This window comes from Cydia strobilella, chromosome 12 (assembly GCF_947568885.1).
Source record: "Cydia strobilella chromosome 12, ilCydStro3.1, whole genome shotgun sequence".
Classification (NCBI taxonomy): domain Eukaryota; kingdom Metazoa; phylum Arthropoda; class Insecta; order Lepidoptera; family Tortricidae; genus Cydia; species Cydia strobilella.
The window spans coordinates 7,008,766-7,029,458 of record NC_086052.1 but is presented as its reverse complement, the minus strand read 5'-3'; the positions used below and the strand labels follow the sequence as shown (position 1 = coordinate 7,029,458).

The following is a 20,693-nucleotide window of genomic DNA, read 5'->3' as shown; positions in this document are numbered from 1 at the left end:
TCAACCAATTGGTGGATTTGGTGGTGATACGAGTACGAACTACTGATAGATACAGTCACTTTGTATAAAGAAAAGCAAGCAAGCATCGAGACCCTTTTTTATGCATTTTCCCCGGATTCTCATCATTGCATCAGGGTCTGATGAGGAGATAAGTAAGTAAATATTTCTTATTGTGCACCATAAAGTGAAAAAATACACAGAAAATGAAATAGAAGTTTAAGACTAGGTAACAACTTAGGCCTTATCGCTGAAAAGATCCTAAAGTAATCGAGGGAATTCTTCTTGTATTATAAAGCTAATTTGTGCATCTAAAAAAAATGTTCTCCCAGAAATAAGCACCATGTTGTGAAGTGGAACTACTTATAAAGAACATGAAATGATGGCATGTAAAATGTTTTGTCTGAAGTCGGTTCTTTTTTGAAGTTCATACCTATCGTCATAATCATAACAGTCTTGCTGTAGTTCTAAATATTCCGCAGAACAGAACATCATGGCAGATTTACCACCCACTCGTGGCGTTTATTGAATTTGGTGAAACCAATATATGTTACCTGTTTGATGTGCCGCTACCTGATAATTAGATTGCCGGACTATGTGCAACAAGAGTGAATCACGCAATATAGGCACCTAGAGGTAACTCTAAATAGGTCCTAAAGAGAATCTGAAGGTATTAAGTCCGCCATTAGTACTTATTTTTATTGTGAAATAAAATTTAGTTAAAGTTGGATCTGTATCCCTACGCAAGCCTATCAAAAGACCGGGATTTATAGGCCCTTGAAATTTTAGGACATACAAATAATGATAATAATCCTCATGTACTAACTAAAAAAAATCGAGGTAGAGAATGCCTCAAGGCATTAAGTCTTGTACTTTGTACTTTTTACTTGTTCTTGTGCAATAAAGTTTAAAATAAATAAATAAATAATAATAATAATCTAGCAGGTGTATTACATAACAGCAAACTTCTCCAAAGGGCCTCTACGTGTTGGATCTGTATCCCCACGCACGCCTATCAAATGACCGGGATGTATATACCCGTGAGTTTATATATGAGATACAAATAATAATAATAATAATAATATATTCTTTATTGTGCATAATTAAAACAAATTTAGATACATTATAATTAACATAGCGAACCACGCCCACAAATAAATGTGAACCACGCCCCTGACAAATGTTATAAAAATTGGGGAACGGTGTATTTCCATTTGTCCCATCCCAGCCCCACCTGACCGCCGCCATACATAAGGCGGAAACAAATGGGACTTATTTATATGAAAACACCTATTTCCACTTCTTCCCTCCGCTTCGCTCAGTCGATATTAACACTACACACAAAACCTTGCCCTGCCCTTGCTCATCTAATCGCGAAAATAAGTTCAATACCACCCTAATCTTTATTTACGATTGCTGTAAACGCTTATAATATAATCTCTTAGCCGTAGTTGCCAGGACTAACTGCGGTTAAATGCAGCCGTTCGGACGTATTTCAACATGGAGGACGATTGAGTAAAAATGTCGAAACTTTACGCAGAGGTACGTAGGACTTTGATTGGAGGTTACATAGATCAAAGTATAGTTTATAATTGTAAAGTTCCCTTTGAAAATACGACTTCGAATTGAATCCCTCCGACATTGTTTGTGCATGGTTTGCTGCATTCAACGCCATTTCTAGCTTGTAACCAAACAAGCCTTAGTGGACTGATAACTATCTGCGGCGAATTTTCTAAATTTTCCTTTAATTTAGCTAATATTATACTTCATATGAGACTAATCTTAATTCTTCTCCTGGATCGAGCTAGATTCCAATACTTCAGGAACGCCGGTTCTGTTGATCTCACCAACTTTAAATTCCATCTTGTATATCTCTGCCTAAACAGTAAAACAATAAAAATTGTTAGTCAGAAGCGCCTTCAGAGACGTTTAAGAAAAAATGCTACCAGTGCCTGAAAGGACCCAACCTCATCCGGACGCTCGTTGTGCTGGTATGCAGCTGCATAGTAATACAGCAGGTAATCTACTTATTACTTTAAATACTATAGTCATCCTCGTCATTCACTTATCCCAGCTTCAAGGATGATTTTCATTAAACGGTTTTCATCAGTGGCATTCAGATCCATCAGATCAGATCAGATCAGAGCCACTTAGTATTTAAAATTATATCTAATTGCAACGTAAGGTAAACTTTGAATATTAATTTGACTAACCATGATGCTGTCGTGATGTATCCCGCTTATGATCCAGACAAAGATTCCTAATGTTATAATAGTAATTTCCATGCCAACATCCGATGTTGTCATTTTGTCGCACAACCACATGCCATCCTCATCAGTCGCAGTTTAACTATTGCTGCAGAGAAGTAAGTTTATGCTGCCATACTAATAAATTTCTGTCATAATTGATAATTATCTCCGTTTGAACAAACTAATGAAACAAACGTTTTGTAATTTTTACATTTTTATCCTTTAAGATAACCGCATGTGTGCGGAAACTGATAAATATCCCGATCACGACGCACACATACTTCGACTTCAATGAGACGCTCATGTACCCCAGCCTTACGTTCTGCCGGGAGCCACCGTACAAGTACGATAAGATGGAGGTAAGTTTTATTTAGAGCATGTGTGCAGGAGTTGACTAACACCCCGATTAGGAGCCACAGAACCTCCAACTTCAACGAGACGTTGATGTAGCCACCGTACAAATATAAAAAGATGGAGGTACATTTGTTTTCTATTTGCATGCATTTGCGGCAGGGTTATCATATAAAATTCTATGAATTGGATTTTTGGCCTTATGATATTTAACGGCTTGGCTTAAATATTTAATTAACAACGTCAGACCAGAAATCGACTTCTCTTGAAGTTAAACAACATCCACCAGTCTCGTTCCCTAAACATCCTAAAATAATATTATCTATATCTTAATTTACTTTAAAATAACTTTTGAAAGTCGCTGCTTATTTGTATAGTTACATCGCTGACATATTTCAGATGATAATTCTGGATAGTAATCAATCAGTATTTAACTGGAATTTCCAATCAATGTTTGAAATATCATATTGGTAGCTCAGCTCTCTACGCGTCCAGTAAAATAATGCTTTCAGGGCGCTGCTGGGGTTGTCACGTTTCTGCAGTGCATCGACCATGTTCGCGGAAGCACGCGTAGACAGTTTCAATGTTCTGCTGCGGAAAAAGATGGCATCGCTTCTGAACAGAATACGTGACAGCCCAAAAAGCCTCCTGAAGACAATAGCTGTAAGGAATGAGTGCTCAATAATGCAACACTTAATTAAAATACGTTGTCATTAGTGAGTTACGAATACTAACATAGTTTTTAGGTTTTAGTTTGTAGAATACTAACAAAATGGATCTTGTTATCTAAATGAATAAACGTAAAATAAATAAAAATGTATACCTTCCGCCAGGAATATGGCCTGTATTCGCACCCTCGATTCACCTCCGTCTGGCGCAACTTCAACTTTTCCCACGTCACTCTGGACCATTTGTGGGAAGAGATCACCTATAGCAGTGGCGAGTTCTTCGTACAGTATGGTTTTGATGGGCTGGTGGAAAGTAAGTAGAAGATTTTATGTTTGTAGGGACTTTAATCGTAAATAGGATTTCTCTAATAATATGTCCAACCGAAATCGTAATAAATTATTTGATTGGTCTACAAAGAGACTTGTAATTTTTACAGATTTGGAGGTGGAATCAACTCTTGGCTTCATGATGGGCCGATGTTATACTCTTACACCGCGGGTAAACGAAATAATGCCATACCAGGTTTCCTTTTAGCAAACATATCTATTCGCTAATTAGAAAAAGTGAAAATGACAACTCTCTCGATATCTGCCTATTGTCGCTGTTGGTACGTCGCATAGTTGCTTCAGTTGAACTAAGTTCTCACGGTCCTGTGATTATTGCTTTCCTGCAAGAGCAGAATCAGCCATCTGCTAGTATGAGAAGTAAATAAGGTAGATCGCTGCTTTCAGGGCTACAAGCTGGAGGTTTTAAAATGAGTAATCAGGTTCTATGTTAGAATATTTTACGTCAGTTGTTTAATAGGTGCTGAGCTATAAGGCATCCCAAAGCGCCGGGTACTCCCTGACGCTTCGTCACAACGCCCTGGACATCGCTAACAGCATCAGCACCACTCCACCAGGATACCACGTCTACGTGCATTATTCCATGGAACCTTTTACTGGTAAGCAATAAATAACTGTGGTCTAATTGTAAAGTTATTAAGTACGCAATTGGTTTTGGCTATTAAGTACTTATTTTTATGCTCGGATGCATGCTATTCTGTATTCTCTTTAACAGAGCTGGTAAAGAAATAGTTATAATACAGGTTATAGTTCTGATTATGCCTAACAGAAGTGGCAGTATACAACGGTGGTCTGGTGGACTACTTGTACGTGAACATCGGCGAGACCATAGACGTGAAGCTCTCAGTGGACCAGTATGAGAAGATCAGTCGAGATCACGATCCGTGTGTGAACTGGGAGAACTACAGTACAAATGAGGTAGGGAGCTAGACTTGCTTTTATCTACCTAATGTCCTTAATTCTCTTTAAGGGTCAGATGTAACCAATGTCCTCTACAAGACCAGTACTTCTACTCTAAATACACAGATAGAGCTCAATCAATATTAGCACTTACCTGTCGCTTTTTCTGACTCACAGATAAATTTCGCGACTGATTCTCATTGCATGAACATAATCTTTAAACTTTTCAATAGGTTTGTTTTTCACATTGCAGTGCACCACTAAATACGTGTCATATCTGGTAGGTGAGGCTGTTGGGTGCTCTGGACCCTGGATGATCAGTGATCTTCCCCGTTGCGACAACTACAGGGACATGAGAAGTCTTATCACGGAATATATAAAGTTAGAGTTACGATGGTAGCTATATAGCATAGCATATTTAAACAGTAGCGAAATAAAATACTGCATGAGGGAAACATACGTTTACGAGCGACTCATCCTATTAAGTTAAAGTTTGTCTTGTCTTCTTGAACATGGATTCTTTTGTTATACAACTTTTTGGTTTTTTATATAATTTAAGTCACGTGGTAGTTTTTGCACTTACCCAACTAGTTAATATTTATGTCCATTTTCCAGATTAATATTACTGGTTTACTTTAGTACTTTCAGTTGCTTCTTATATGTATATTTTTGCATTAGGTATACTTAAATCAATTAAAAAATCGTTTCCAGTATGTACGAGGATCACAACTGCACTAGTTGTCCCCGCATCTGTCGTTCGTACCTTTACAATGCCTTTGTAACATTCCGGAGGAGCGACTACACATGGGATTCCATGAAGAAGGTGTGGGCTCTAAACTTCGGTGTTGCCACTTTGGAGACACATGTAAGTCATAATTATGTTTAATAATGTAATCTTTCCGGGTCTCTTGAACTCTATTACTTATCTAGGTTTGTCTGTATATATATGGTCATAGAATAAAATGAAAAAAATCTGGGATACATTTTAGGGTTGTTCCCCTATTGCTTACCTACTTAGGAAGAGTAAAAATAAGAAATAAAAAAATACAAAATTTAAAATTGGTTGGGACATCTACTAACTGCGCTGTTATCTTTAAATGTGAGGTAAATTATAGTTGGGACCAATTCCCTCATGGGTCTAACCTAACTGATGAAAAGTGGAAAAAGTTGTCACGGAACATACTGCAATTGTTAAAGAGGCACACTTCCTCAATTAATATTAATGTCCATTTATAATGATTTAAGCTGTACATCCACTTCAACACTATGATGGTGTCCGTATACAAGGAGCGATACAACTACGACTGGAACTTATTCCTGTCGGACCTCGGTGGAAGTATTGTAAGTATTAAAAACCGACTTCGCACCGACTTCAGATGGTCCCGCATATAAAATGGATTTTATTTTTATTTTATCCTTTTTAGTAGTGTTTTCCTCAAAGTATTTACATTTCAATTTTGCTGGACTCGTTCCTGTCTGGCAGTCACTAAAAAGTTTGGAGCTTCGGTTACGTTTCAAATTTCAAGGTCAGAATTTAAATCCATCAAGTTTTGAGGAGTTCCTTCAATTCGTCATAGAACCCGTCATCAGTACCTGTACCTATACTGGATCTTGATAAAAATGTTCCTTAAAAAAAACCTTACTTGTTTAACCAACTTAACGAAGAAGACAGATCGCCAAACGTGAAATACGCGTCGTTGAATAGGACAGTTTTGAATGCAAATACTTGGTTTGTCGATGAAAATAGAAAAATCACTATATGTATAAGATTTGAGGAGTTCCCTCGATTCTTCATGAATCTCATCATCAGATCTAGATTTTTGTCAAAAATGGGACCATATAAAATTTTTGTATAACCAAAAATATAACCTCTTTTTTGAAGTTGGTTAAAAATCGGATTTAATGCCAAACGACATTCTCTACTACAAGGCACACTTAGTACAAAGTACCTATAATATTATATAATCCAATAATTCATAGAGAAAAGTTGGATCCAACTCAATGGCCATGGACTCGCGCCCTTAAAATAATGATATATGCGTATTTTCGAAGCGTCCAGAGATCTAATTTCTCGAACTAACGCCGCCTTGGAGATCAACCTATCACACATCACTTCATGAATCAAATCTTGGCTCTCTTCCAAATTATATTCGCTCATCAATGTTCTGCTATAGAAATATTTATCGCAAAGATGAATTAGATAACACTATATCATACGAGTATTCGATTGTTTATTATATCAGATGCCTAGCCTTCAGGATTTAAACATGACTAGGAGTATTTCGATATAATAAAATGGAGCACGGCCATGTATACCTAACTTTAAAAAACAACTAATTATTTTGAAAAATCTAGTTATAGTGTTGAGAGACTTTTACCTATTCCTACTTATATTATAAATACAAAAGTAACTCTGTCTATCTATTACCTCATCATGCTCAAGAGTCCCCAGCAAGCTTGGTTCTAGATACAAACGTAGTCACGCTCTCATTTTAAAACGACTAGCTAGACTGCTCTGAAACTTTGTAATTACAATAGGATAAGATATCTAGTCCTGTAATTCGTTTATGTAGCTTCAGATACCATAGTTAAAAAATACAGCGATTCTAAATTTTTCATAAAAAACTTGTTTTTGTTTTGTTTCGTTTGTTATATAAACTAATTACAGGACTAGATCTACATATACCTCATGTCATTATGTGTGCAAAGTTTCATTACAAATCAACACGCAGTTTTAAAATGAGAACGAAACTCCGTTTGTCCATACAAAGGTGAAATTCGGCCGATCTTGCTGGGGACTAAAAACCGCTGAACCGATGTAATGTAATTTGAGGCCTGGGCAAGGACATAGGGTAATTTTTATCAATCATCATTCTACGCAGACGAAGTCTCAGGCAGAAGCTAGTTCAATATACTTTTCAACAATGAAAAGTTTGGCAATGCGCTTGTGACACCTTTGTTTGATTGTTCATCAGGCGGGTCGTAAATTGTAGGTGAGCCGCCGTTGTGGCATATGAGAATAATTTTAATTGGTTTTATTGTCTTTAAGTTCCATTTTAAAGCAAAAGGTTACTCATTGATGTCGGGTGTCAATAAGGCGCTAGTGCCATAACATAACGGTGCAATTATAATTTTTCCTTATCGACATTCGATTTTTTCCTAAAAATGTCACTATTGTTTATTTAACTAAGAATGCCCTTGTTGCAGGGGTTCCTTCTAGGCCTCTCCGTTATCGGCCTCATGTCAATGTTCGGCAAGCTGTGGGGCATTACAGTTCAGCCCCTTTTCAAACCGAGGGAGGACGCACCCAATATTGCCGGGTCTGCAGCCACAGCCGATGTTAAGACCGTCTACAAAGACCTGGCTATGGATCTGGACTATTTGAAGAAATGTCAAGAATGGAATATGAAAAACGATTGTAATGACAAATGAGAAATTTATTATATTCATGAGCATTTATGGTGTTTGCCCACGTTAAGTCCACGGCTTCATCTCAGGGTCCGCCAGCTTGGACCAGCCCGAGGTTGCTTGACTCCAACTCCTCTTTAGTAACTAAGAAGTCAACCTTGATGATACTTTCCTTGATCTATGGAATCGTCGACACTGTTAATTCGTAAGCCTTATGACAACACATTACCTTGACATTTACTGGCCAGTTAAACGTGATGCTGTAAGTACGAGTACGTAGCTCCTTGAATATTCTTCTTGTAAATAGTTAATATTATTGATTTGATAATTTCATGGGGTATGGGTATTTTTGTATATTGCAAGTAATATTGTATGCAAATTTTACAAGAACCAGTATTCCCTCTCAAACGCTGTCTGACAGTTCCCTAGAAAAAGTTATTATAACCAGAAATTAAAACCAGAGGTCATGTATTACATAGAGCCATGTACAGTATTAATTATGGGAAAGCACAGCTTTAAAAACAGTCTCAAACTGAAATAAATGTCATATACTAAGAAAAAATGACCAAGGCCTCCAGTGCCCCAGGCTGGAATCGAACCAGCGTCCTCTGCTATTGCGGCAGGTGCCTGTGCCATTCGGCCACTGGGCCACAGCGGCATAGGTCTAAATTTTCCAAGTAGATGCACTTGTTACTGAAGGCTAAGGCGCCCCCTGGCCATCCCTAGGTGAACAGTATGGTTCGACCTTCTAACTGAATCATCCATGTGATTTCGAGCTAGCAAGAGAGATGGCGCTGCCAATCAATACTGTTAGAAGTATTAGAACAAATTAAATTATTTACAGAAAATACTTTAATGAAAATACCTTAGGGATGGCCAGGGGGCGCCTTAGCCTTCAGTAACAAGTGCATCTACTTGGAAAATTTCGACCTATGCCGCTGTGGCCCAGTGGCCGAATGGCACAGGCACCTGCCGCGATAGTAGAGGACGCTGGTTCGATTCCAGCCTGGGGCACTGGAGGCCTTGGTCATTTTTTCTTAGTATATGACATTTATTTCAGTTTATAATTTATATAGTAGTGTTTCTACTTAAAATAAAAACAAATTAAAGTATTTTCTGTAAATAATTTAATTTGTTCTAATACTTCTAACAGAACATTCTCAAAGTATGTACTTAAACACATGATCTTTACAATAGTTAGTTCACAGAAGAATATTTAAAGGGCATGGACACTTATTTGAACTGCATCATTTAGTTGCATTTCTTGGCACACAAACAGTCCGGTGACGCACATCTAAAGCAGAATAATAAGAGTAGGTTTTAGCGGAGCGAGAAGCGTTTTTGACAATAACAAGTAAGGACGGAATACAAGTCAATAGGGATGTGTGGCTGCGGGATAAATATTGTTGGCCTTCACACTGGGGCCTATTTATTAAAATTAGCTTTGGAGTGAAGTATTTATCAATGTACAGTGTACAGTTTATGTTTCCGATTCAGGCCACAAGATGGCAGACCCCTTTTTGTTTCTCGGTGTGGGAATGCTGTTACGCGTCGTCCCCCTGACCTGAGGTGGGCCCATTATGGGGGGGTATGTGGGACTCTCACCTCCCGGCTCTTACCACTGAGAAAAGAGGGGGAGGAGCCTACCAACTAAACCCACACCGGCGTTTCCCACAATATGCCGTTTGGGGGGCGTCCTGGGATCGCGAACATTCTACCACGACGCACCCCCAAGATGGCAGACCCTCCAACGTGCATGGCCCTTATATTTAGCGGTTATACATTTATTATTATTTTGCTTATGTATCAGCATATCAACATATTCGCTCCCTACAGAATTAGCTGCATTAGTCACTCCCGTGTCGATAACCCAAATTAGCGACAGCCTATTTAGCCGTCGTGCCTTGATTGAGCGGTTGGCTGCTACTTTGGCGGCTGCTTGTCTTTAAGTCATGTTCACGAAGTGTTTATGTTTACAAATGAGAAAGAGTAAGGATGAAAACAGAGGGCCTACGGCGAAAACCGAAATTGGCAAATTGCGGGGATCTTTCTCTTTTACTCCAATGTAGGCGTAATTGAAGTGACAGAGAAACATGACCGCAATTTGTGAACTTCGATTATCGCGGTTATAAGCCCAGTTGTTCTACTATTTGGCGTTGAAGGCACGTTCTATTTTCTTAGCGCTTTTAATATTATGTTGTAGATTTAGTCCACAGTCCAAGCTAAGTTATCCTTGCTAAAATCGCGTGCAACTTAGCTTGGTCTTACTTTAGTAGCTTGTATAAGGTTGTTATACTGGTTCTTTATTAGAGTAGGGGAAACCCTTGTCAATTGAAACGTTTAGCTACGTTACTTGTTCGTTCCTTAAGCGCCACTTGCACCATCCCACTAACCTAGGGTTAACCGGTTAAACCTGGAGTTACCATGGTTACCAGTACAATTTGAAACTGGGTTAACGGTTTTGATATGGTGCCAGTGACGCTAAGAAGGTCGATTGAGTAATTCACTGTCAGAGACCTTTCATTTAATTTTACCCTGAATAAATGTAAATTTTTGAACACGCCCCGAAACTCCCGAAGGCTTCATATCATGCGGGAAGCCCTAACAATTTAGAACTTACTAGTCACGTACTCTTAACCTTTTCGACGCCGTGTCAAACACAAAAGCAGTCATCCAGACGCCACTACACCGAAGTGTCAAAACTGAAATTGAAATTTATGCACATGCACGCAGGTCTACGTTGCTCTGTGGTCTATGACCGATTAATTGGTCTTTGGCGTTGAACCTACGGTGCGTATATATATCGGTCATTGGTGTCCAAAAATTAACAGTCAAACGTTAAAGCTATGCCTGGGTGAAAATAGTAGAACATGTGAATTTTATGTAACAAGCAACGGATTTACACGTTGTTGGAGTCCATTTGTTTGTGATATTCGTTTATAAAAAACATATCAGTTCTGTGTGAATACATCTTCATATACGACACATCAAACATTGGCGCTCGGACGATGACTAGCCGTCATCTCGTACAGTCAGGTGCCCTTTAAAAAGCCAAACGGCATAATCTTGAATTCTAATTGACCAACTTTGCACTTTGTACCTATCGTACTAAAGTCGCATTCGCGTTGAAAATGTTCATATTTACTGCATATTTTCTACTTTGAAAGACTTTATTATCATTTGGCTAATCACGTCTACGATAATATATTAGTTTTGTAATATAGTATAATAGCTTAGGGTTGAATGACTAGAGCCGTTTAAAACTGAACGGGCAGACTTAGATTTCGTAATACCTACATCTCCCTAACCAATCTGCACTATATATTGCTGCACAATGTAACGTCTTATCATTAGTTACTTATTTCTTAGTTCCTGAGTTCGTGATCATTTGATTTTACAGTCCTGATGATTTTATCTCGATTGGATTCATCAAATCCATATTACTTTCTTTGCCAGGTGATGAGTTATGCTCTTTTTATCGATTTATTTCTCGCGTAGGTACCTACACATAATTTTTTTCTAAATTCATGTAAAAAAAAATTGTTACCTAACCAAATTTATGTACTTACTTTTTTTGAAGAGGGGACTCTTTGAAGTGGTTTTCTCTAAAACAATATCGTTTTTGCCATGACCTGTGAAACCAGCTAAACATTTGAATTATTTATTTAAACAAAGTGTATTCCACAGGTTAAAATACTTAAAATTAGTTAAGTATCCGAAACGCCTTAATGAAAACTAGTTTCAACTAGGATTTTTCAGTCAAAAGCCAAACCGAATTTATGCAGTGGCTTGGTAAAACCAAATTCGACTAATAAATTAATTAATTTCAGTGGAAACATTTGCATTTGCAATTCTCATTAGTTTGAGCCATTCTCATTAGCCATTAGTGTAGTAAAAAATTTTAGCCTAATATTTTAACTGAACTTGAGACAATGAGTCGAAGCAACAAAATCGCGTTTCAGCAAAATTTTGTGTAAAACAATATCGGCAGTTCAAAACGCCCACTGACAGATTTCGTGGCGCGTTAAAGTTTCGTTCCCAAAACATGGAGATACTTCATCATGATACAACGTAACTCTCAAGAAATTCCAAGGTATTACATGCTCTTTTTCCCAAGCAGTTGTAACTTGTAACCTAACAAGAATAGATTGGTTACTGATTCACCCGGCCGCATGTCCGAGTTGGCTCGGGCCGCTTCCTGATTCTGACATACAATTTACACACGCTAAACTCATCGGGATCTAGTGAAGTAGTCTTTAAAAACACGACTATAAGAACGGTAATAAATGCACGAGTGAACAAGAATTGAAAGCAATAATAGATCGCGACACGTATATAAAGGCGAAGATTTCGGATAAACGGCACATTTGATTTAAAAGTTGCGCATGAGCAGTCGTGTCGTATTTAATGGTACAATACTGGTAATTTTGTAATAAGGTCCACCGATGGAGAGTTAGCAGTGTGGGCGATGGTACATAATGATATACGGTTCCTGAAGTTGTTTTCCCGTTTGTATCATACTAATATAACCTAAATAAAGTTTCGACGTTTTGTACTCAATCACGCAAAAACGTTTAAACAGCTTTGGGTAGAAGGCAATCAAGTCCTAAGACACCATAAGGGGATGAATTAAGAATATAAATTAGTACGGAAGTGTTAATGGTGTGTGGGTCCGCCTTACACTCTAAATGACTTCTGACTTTCTGACTATGTGAACAATGACGCTGGCAGAGGTTACCTGGGTCCGGGGAAATATTTTCGAGTAGAAATTGGTCTTATGTAAATTAGTGTCGCAATTTAGGAGCGAATATATATAATCCTTTGAAAGTTAGAGAATCTACGCTTGAAGTTGTTGACGACTATATATACCTGGGACAAACGGTCCAGTTAGGTAAGTCCAACTTTAAAAAAGAGGTTGCTCGTCGAATCCAACTTAGATGGGCAGCGTTTGGGAAGCTACGTAACATTTTCTCGTCCAAAATACCGCAGTGTCTTAAGACGAAAGTCTTCAACCAGTGTGTGTTGCCAGTGTTGACGTACGGCACAGAAACGTGGTCGCTCACAATGGGCCTCATAGGAAGGTCACTTAAAGAGCAATGGAGCGAGCTATGCTCGGTGTTTCCCTAAGTGATCGAATCAAAAATGAGATCCGCAGGAGAACTAAAGTTGTCGACATAGCTCGGAGAATTGCCAGACTTAAGTGGCAGTGGGCGGGCCACATTGCTTGCAGAACCGATGGCCCATGGGGCAGAAAGGTTCTCGAGTGGCGACCACGTACCGGAAGACGCAGCGTGGGAAGGCCCCAGACTAGATAGACTGACGATTTGCTTAAAGTCGCGGGAAACCGTTGGTTGTGGGCAGCGAATGACCGTTCGTTGTGGAGATCCTTGGGGGAGGCCTTTGTTCAGCAATGGACGTCTTTCGGCTGAGATGATAACGGAATGATGAATAAAAAGGAAACGCATAGGTAAAAAAAGTATAAAGATAAAAAATACAACGCCGTGCTAGTACCAGTGGTAGGTACCAGAAATATTTATTATTACGACCTAGGACACATTACATAATAATTACGTAAAATTGAGAAAAAATGCACGTTATGTACATTCGTCTTGCGTCACTTTGAATAGCATTTTTAGCTAGATGATAAAAAATGTGAGTAATTTATTTCAGTTTGAAGTGTTTTTGTTGTCTTTTAACGCGTCTGTCGAGATTTCATTTGTTTTACCAAACAAAAAAATGCGTTAGGTACGTACCATAATTTGTCTTTCCCGTTGGTAAAAATAAAAACCGGCCAAGTGCGAGTCGGACTCGCGCACGAAGGGTTCCGTACCATTACGCAAAAAACGGCAAAAAATCACGTTTGTTGTATGGGAGCCCCCCTTAAATATTTATTTTATTCTGGTTTTAGTATTTGTTGTTATAGCGGCAACACAAATACATCATCTGTGAAAATGTCAACTGTCTAGCTATCACGGTTCACGAGATAGCCTGGTGACAGACGGACAGACAGACAGACAGCGAAGTCATAGTAATAGGGTCCCGTTTTTACCCTTTGGGTACGGAACCCTAAAAATCTCTCACTGTCGGTATTTAAGTACATATTGCACACAAAAACATAACCAGGAAACGAAAATAATTTTGATCCAGGTTCTTTCAGATCAGGTTTATTTATGTAATTTATCACAGTTCCATCTATGTTAAGTCACAGGTGTTTATCCCTTACCAGCCCTTCAGATACATAATAATATAAAGCGACAAATCAAGGCATATAAATAGTTAAGCAGGTGACGTTACAACCCCCAAATTGATTCCTGAGTCAGCGTAGGGCCGGCCCTAATTGACTCGACAACTGAAAATAATTATAGGAATTTCAGTTGCTTGCCTAAGAAGTGGGCGAGTCGAACACAGCGAAATAGCCATAACCCTATAAAACACTGGGCGTTGCACGCAGATGTATTCAAGTCAAGGTCATAGTAGGTTCTACTTTCGACCTCCATTGTTTATGTAATCTTCTTGAAAGTAGCATAACCAGAACGTGCAGAATATGGAATGAATTGCCTCCTGAGGTAATTATGTCATAATTATCAACTTATCTATTCTCTGTCGTCTAATTAAGTGTTGTTTATTAATGCAACTTTACACGCTAACGTCTAAGGCTGCGTATAGACCAGAGATGTGCGAGTATGCGTTGCGAGGGATGTGTTTTTTAACACGCTTTTATTAGGTCGACCAGCGGTGTCAGCATGGTTGCATTTTTGTCACCTGTCACTATGCCTGTCACTTTCGCACTTACATACTTATTAGAACGTGACAGGCATGGTGACAGGCGATAAAAATGCTACCGTGCTAAGCCCGCTGTATGTAACTATGTAATGGAAACTAATTTAACCATCTTTCAAGGATCGTAGCGTCATGAAAATTGGCAGCTGTATGTAGTTCTGATGACGATACAATAATATGGTACTGTCGAACTGATCTGATGATGGAGCCGGAAGATATGAACTGGAACTTCATGATGGAACATCGTATCATAGCTTAGTTTGGATTTGTTAGAAAAGTCTTGTAATGAACTTTGACCACGATTAGGTTTCAATGTCTGATGATGAAGCCGGAAGATAGGCACTGGCATTCCATGATGGAATATCGTATCATAGTCGTGTTTGCACTACATGCATTTATAAAAGCGTGTTTTTCTAGTGTTTTTTAAACTATTAATTTATTAAGAACCAATAAAATCACTGAACGCTGTGAGCGAGGAAAACAAATGAAGTGATTCTATTGGTTCTCAACAAACACATCTCACAACACTCAGCAACGCATCCTCGCACAGCTGTCGAAAATGTTGAAACGCAGCCTAACAGGAATGCATAGTATACCTTCTGTTCAGGGTGCCTAGCCAACGTGCCAATCGTTTACGCTCCGTGGCGTAGCGTCGTCATCTCTCTCTATCACTTCCATATTAGTGCAACAGAGGCAGTTGCGTTTTGTTACCTAACGGAGCGTAAACGATTGGCACGTTGGCTAAGCACCCTGATACTACAATGACAGTTCAATTGGCCAATTCGCTACCTAATCATCCTGCCCTGTAAGTCCTTACCGATTCGACAAACTTGCAAATTATATGATAATAATAATGTTATGTGCCTACTGATGTGCCGTCGAAGTTTCCAAAATTGCGAAATTTTCACATGGAAAAATCTCGGAAAGTTTATTTCCGAGATTTACTTATTTACATTTATCCCAATAAATACTACATACGTCATTATGACGTCCGTTACGTCATTATTACGTCCGTTACGTCATTATGACGTCGCTGACGTTACTTTGCTTTCCGAGAGCATTTGAAAATTATTGGAAAATTAATTACCCGCAACTTGTACATCGTTTAGTGTACAGTCGCCATCGGATATGTCGGAGGGAAAGTATTCACAAATGTCTGAACACAGCCTCTATTACCAAGACGTATAAGTGTATGGTCAGATATTTTTCACCGCCTTGGCCGCTTCGATATATCTGATGGCCACTGTACTAATTACATGGTCTTGGAAGCAACTTTCAAGCGCTGAACCTTCGCGAGAACAGATAGAAAATTTGATTAATCCTCATATAACAGTTCTTTTACCTATACGTATTGAATTTGTTATTTCTACTCTATTTATAATAATAATAATATAAGGGAACGTCTTACACAGATCAACTTAGCCCCAAACTAAGCAAAGCTTGTACTATGGGTGCTAGGCGACGATATATGTATATACGTATATAGATAAATACATACTTATATACAAAGAAAACACCCATGACTCAGGACCAAATATTTGTGTTCATTACACAAATAAATGCCCTTACCAGGATTCGAACCCAGGACCATCGGCGGCAGGCAGGGTCACTACCCACTAGGCCAGGCCGGTCGTCATACATACATACATACATACATTTAAATAATTCGATTTTATGCATACGTTTAACTTAAATCAATTGAGTTAAATGCATGATTTTTTCTTTTTGCCCGAAATGAATATATGTGTTGCATAATTGTTTGCTGATTATGGGATAAATAGTAAAAAAGGTATAACCTCGATTTTCACTGCGAAATCAGTGTTAGAAGTTGTATAGGCTAAATCATATTTATGTAAATAGATAATTTTCAGTAAGAGTAAGAGATATATGAAAAATTGTACTATCATCAGAAAGGTACACTTTTTGTGATATACCCATGAAAAAGTTTTCAAATATAAAATAATTACAATCCCCGACGCCCCGAAAAAACATTCAAAATCACGTACTAAATCACCAAATTCTGGATTTTTCCAAGTTCTCCGACATTTATTTTCGTCTTACAACGACCGTAATTTTTATAAATTAAAATACTGCGTAAAACTAAAATAAAAAATAATATATAATAAATTAAAAACTGTAATAGATGTCATATATTAAAGAAAAAGTGACGAAGCCCTCCAGTGGTGAAGGCCGGATTCGAACCGGCGTCTTTAGCTATCGCGGCTAACGCCATGAACCCCTAGGCCACCCCGCCACGGCGGTGCCCGTCCGAATTTCTCGACTATATGCCATCTTAGTAAGACTAGGCGTCTTTGACATCTATTACAGTTTTTAATTTATATATAGTAGTGTGACTACTTTAAAAAACACAAATCAAAATATTTAATAAAATAATTTGATTTGTTCCCAAACTTGTTAATATATAATAAACTTAAGTAAAAAAAGCAGAAAACGGATTAGTTTTACTATTGTAATATTATATAGGAACAAGTAAATTTTATCTAATTATGTAAATTAGATGTTTTTGTTGTATAGGATGCATTCTACACTATGCATTTAAGGGTGAAAGAGGAATTCATATCGGTGTCGCGAAATAGGCCGTGAAAGCATAGGAAATGAGCAAGAAATCATAACAAAGTAGAAATTCAATTAATTTTTAAATTTAAGTTATACTTATAACAAATGAGATCTCCAAATTTCGAATGTTTTTCTTTTTCATTTTATAAAACAAAATTAAGAGATTTCGATTTTTTACATTTTAATGAATTAAAATAAAAGTTAAAAATGAAACTACGGATCTGTATTAAATCTTGCCTTTTTTGGAAATCAGTTAAAAAAATAGTCACAACCGGCTGAGCTGTCTCATCTCGTTATACGTCTACTAATTCTTGTTGTCCAGTTGTGAACGCACCTTATGCGTCGGACAACACACATCGAGCCTTAGTCTATGACCATGACCACTCTTGCGATTTGTTAATAGTCGTATATCGGAAATGTATCCAGTTTAGTGTGTATCAGACACAGCAATGAGTTGGACGTTCGTGTTCGTATTCCTTTTAGGATGTTTTACCACGTTCTCAACCATCCGGGTAATTTTCCAACTCTCCAGGGAACGTGATGATCGAAATTTCACACAAATAGTCGGACAACACGGTTATATTAGTAAAAATTACACTGTGCAGACAGAAGACGGATACCTTCTTAACTTATACAGGATTACTTATAGTGCCCAATGTAATAGCGAAAAAATAAAAACACCAGTGTTACTTATAAATGGCGTGTTGGCTACTGGCGACTGCTTTTTGGACGCCGGCGTTGACAATGGACTGCCCTACCTACTCGCAGACTCTTGCTACGATGTCTGGGTCGGCAACGCTCGGGGCACGTACGATGGCAGAAGGCATATAACCCTGGACCCTGACAAGGACACGGCCTTCTGGGATTTCTCAGTCGATGAAATTGGAAAATATGACTTACCAGCCACCATTGATTTAATGTTAAACCATACTGGGGAACCTCAGCTGAGCTATATTGGTCTTTCGCAAGGCTCAGGGAGTTTTTTTGTAATGTGCTCCGAAAGACCTGAGTATAGTGATAAAGTGAAAGTCCTGATTGGACTAGCGCCTGCGACTAAACATATACACACAAAATCCCCATTATTTAGGGCATTGACGACATTTGCACGGGACTACCAAAATGTTTTACAAAAAATAGGTGTGTTTGAGTTGATGTGGAAGGGAATTCTGAGTCCTATAGTTTGGCTGAGCCAGTACAAGCCTGAGATTTTGTCATATATCATATGTTATATAGATGCGCCAAATCACGAATCAATGTCGTTGGAAACCGTGAAATTGGCACTCACGCATTTCCCAGCAGGAACTTCTACCAAAAACTTAGCTCGATTCGGGCAAAGCATGAACGTTGATAGTTACTGTAAATTTGATTATGGCCCAGAGAAAAATATCAAAATGTATGGAGGTGATCCACCTGAATTCAACTTGTCAGCAGTCAATGTACCGACGTATATTATCCAGGGCAAGAATGATTGGATTGTGGACCCCATTGACGTGGAATGGCTTGTTAGCAAACTACCTAATGTTAAGGAATTTGTGTACATGGAAGATCCTCTCTGGAATCACTTAAATATGGTGGTTCATAAGGATATCCGAAGCGCGTTGTTTCCAAAGATTTTAAAATACTTGAAACTTTATAATAATTGACAGAGTATAAACACGATAAAATATACTAATAACACTGCCTTTAGTGATGTTGATCAGTGATTGAACACCAATATAAGATATAGAATTCAGAAATTGCCAAACAAATGACGCCAACAGTTCGATTTCTGACACCTCTATCTTATAGATAGAACATTTTTATTTAACATCACATGAAATGGCACAGTTAACAGATAGCGTAATACAAAACCGGCCAAGTGCGAGTCAGACTCGCGCACCGAGGGTACCATACTTTTTAGTATTTGTTGTTATAGCGGCAACAGAAATACATCATCTGTGAAAATTTCAACTGTCTAGCTATCACGGTTCATGAGATACAGCCTGGTGACAGACGGACAGACGGACAGCGGAGTCTTAGTAATAGGGTCCCGTTTTTACCCTTTGGGTAACTAACTAACTTATAAGTTTTTGGTAGTAATCAACAACATTTCCCAGTGGACCAAATACACAGCAACTAAATTATTTTATGAAAGGTTTACAGTTTTCTGCTAAATTATATTTAATCATGGCGTTGGCAGCTGTTTTTTTATACAGAGCTGTTAAACTTTTTATATACAAGCAAATTTTTAGTAGGTAGGTACCAACTAAAAGTACGATTTCGGTTAGAACCGAACGCTGTAAATGGTTCGCGGCAGGCCCGTACCCAAAGGGTAAAAACGGGACCCTATTACTAATACTCCACTGTCCGTCTGTCCGTATGTCTGTCTGTCTGTCCGTCTGTCTGTCACGAGGCTGCATCTCATGAACCGTGATAGCTAGACAGTTGAAATTTTCACAGATGATGTATTTTTATTGCCGCTATAACAGTAAATACTAAAAACCTTAAATAAACTTAATAATTAATAGGTATAAGAAACAAACTTAATATGTATTCTTAAGAGGCCCGATGGGATGTCCTTGGTTCCTTGGAGCTTGGGACGGATGTTGGTGTGGGATGCTACCTGCGTAGACACACTGGCACCGTCCCACCTCCAACGGACTAATGTAAAAGCGGGCGGAGCGGCGGAAAGCGCCGAAATTTTAAAACGTAATAAATATAAGAGCCTCGGTAGAGAGTATCATTTCGTTCCATTTGGAGTTGAAACTCTAGGTCCATGGGGTCCCAGCGCGCATAAGTTGTTTGCAGAAATCGCGAAGCGTCTGGTTGACGTAACTGGTGACCGAAGAGCTGGCGGCTTTCTCGCACAACGTATCAGCATTGCGATACAGCGGGGAAATGCCGCCAGCATCCTTGGTACAATGCCTCAAGGGCCTATTTTAGATTTAAGCTAGTTATTAATTTCGTTTACGTAGTACCACTGTATATGTTTCAAAAACCTTTGATAAAAAAACCTATTATACTGTTAAAGAATTTATGGAAGTCACAATTAATTAATTTTTTACAATGTAGTCTCTTTATATCTTGATTCACAAATTATAATTATACCTAGCCTAGCGCTTTCATTATGAAAGTAGTTAAGTTTAGTTTGTATAATTATGTATAAGCTAGTTATAAGAAAAATTGCTACACCCCACCGGGGTCCATATGAAACTTTACATAATATTTTGTAACATCTATGTACCATGGTTTGCAATCAAGATTTACTAACTTACTTAAACAGAATAAAATAAATATTTAAGTGAGGCTTCCATACAACAAACGTGATTTTTTTTGCCTTTTTTTGCGTAATGGTACGGAACCCTTCGTGCGCGAGTTCGACTCGCACTTGGCCGGTTTTTCGAACTGTCAAAACAATTTAAAATTATGGTGTGAAGTC

The 20,693-nt window shown here is 38.3% G+C and overlaps 2 protein-coding genes across 2 annotated transcripts; both read left to right on the top strand.

Moving 5' to 3' along the window:
- Positions 1-1,881: 1,881 nt before the first annotated feature.
- LOC134745766 (uncharacterized) lies at positions 1,882-7,969 on the top strand. The gene is made up of 10 exons (XM_063679846.1): positions 1,882-2,015; positions 2,474-2,605; positions 3,431-3,578; positions 3,703-3,764; positions 4,071-4,209; positions 4,380-4,528; positions 4,764-4,891; positions 5,222-5,375; positions 5,756-5,851; positions 7,718-7,969. The coding sequence occupies exons 2-10, from the start codon at positions 2,549-2,551 to the stop codon at positions 7,940-7,942; spliced, it is 1,158 nt and encodes a 385-aa protein (XP_063535916.1). The 5' UTR covers positions 1,882-2,015; positions 2,474-2,548; the 3' UTR covers positions 7,943-7,969.
- Positions 7,970-17,724: 9,755 nt separating this feature from the next.
- Positions 17,725-19,741, top strand: LOC134745765 (lipase 1-like). Its single transcript, XM_063679845.1, has one exon. The coding sequence runs from the start codon at positions 17,725-17,727 to the stop codon at positions 18,916-18,918; it is 1,194 nt and encodes a 397-aa protein (XP_063535915.1). The 3' UTR covers positions 18,919-19,741.
- Positions 19,742-20,693: the final 952 nt, after the last annotated feature.

Bases quoted from the DNA above. Each gene is read 5' to 3' on its own strand.
- LOC134745766 (XM_063679846.1), top strand. From the start codon at position 2,549: ATGTACCCCAGCCTTACGTTCTGCCGGGAGCCACCGTACAAGTACGAT. The intron at 3,765-4,070 runs GTAAACGAAATA...GTTGTTTAATAG, and splicing joins GTTATACTCTTACACCGCGG to GTGCTGAGCTATAAGGCATC. The intron at 4,529-4,763 runs GTAGGGAGCTAG...TTCACATTGCAG, and splicing joins AGAACTACAGTACAAATGAG to TGCACCACTAAATACGTGTC.
- LOC134745765 (XM_063679845.1), top strand. From the start codon at position 17,725: ATGAGTTGGACGTTCGTGTTCGTATTCCTTTTAGGATGTTTTACCACG.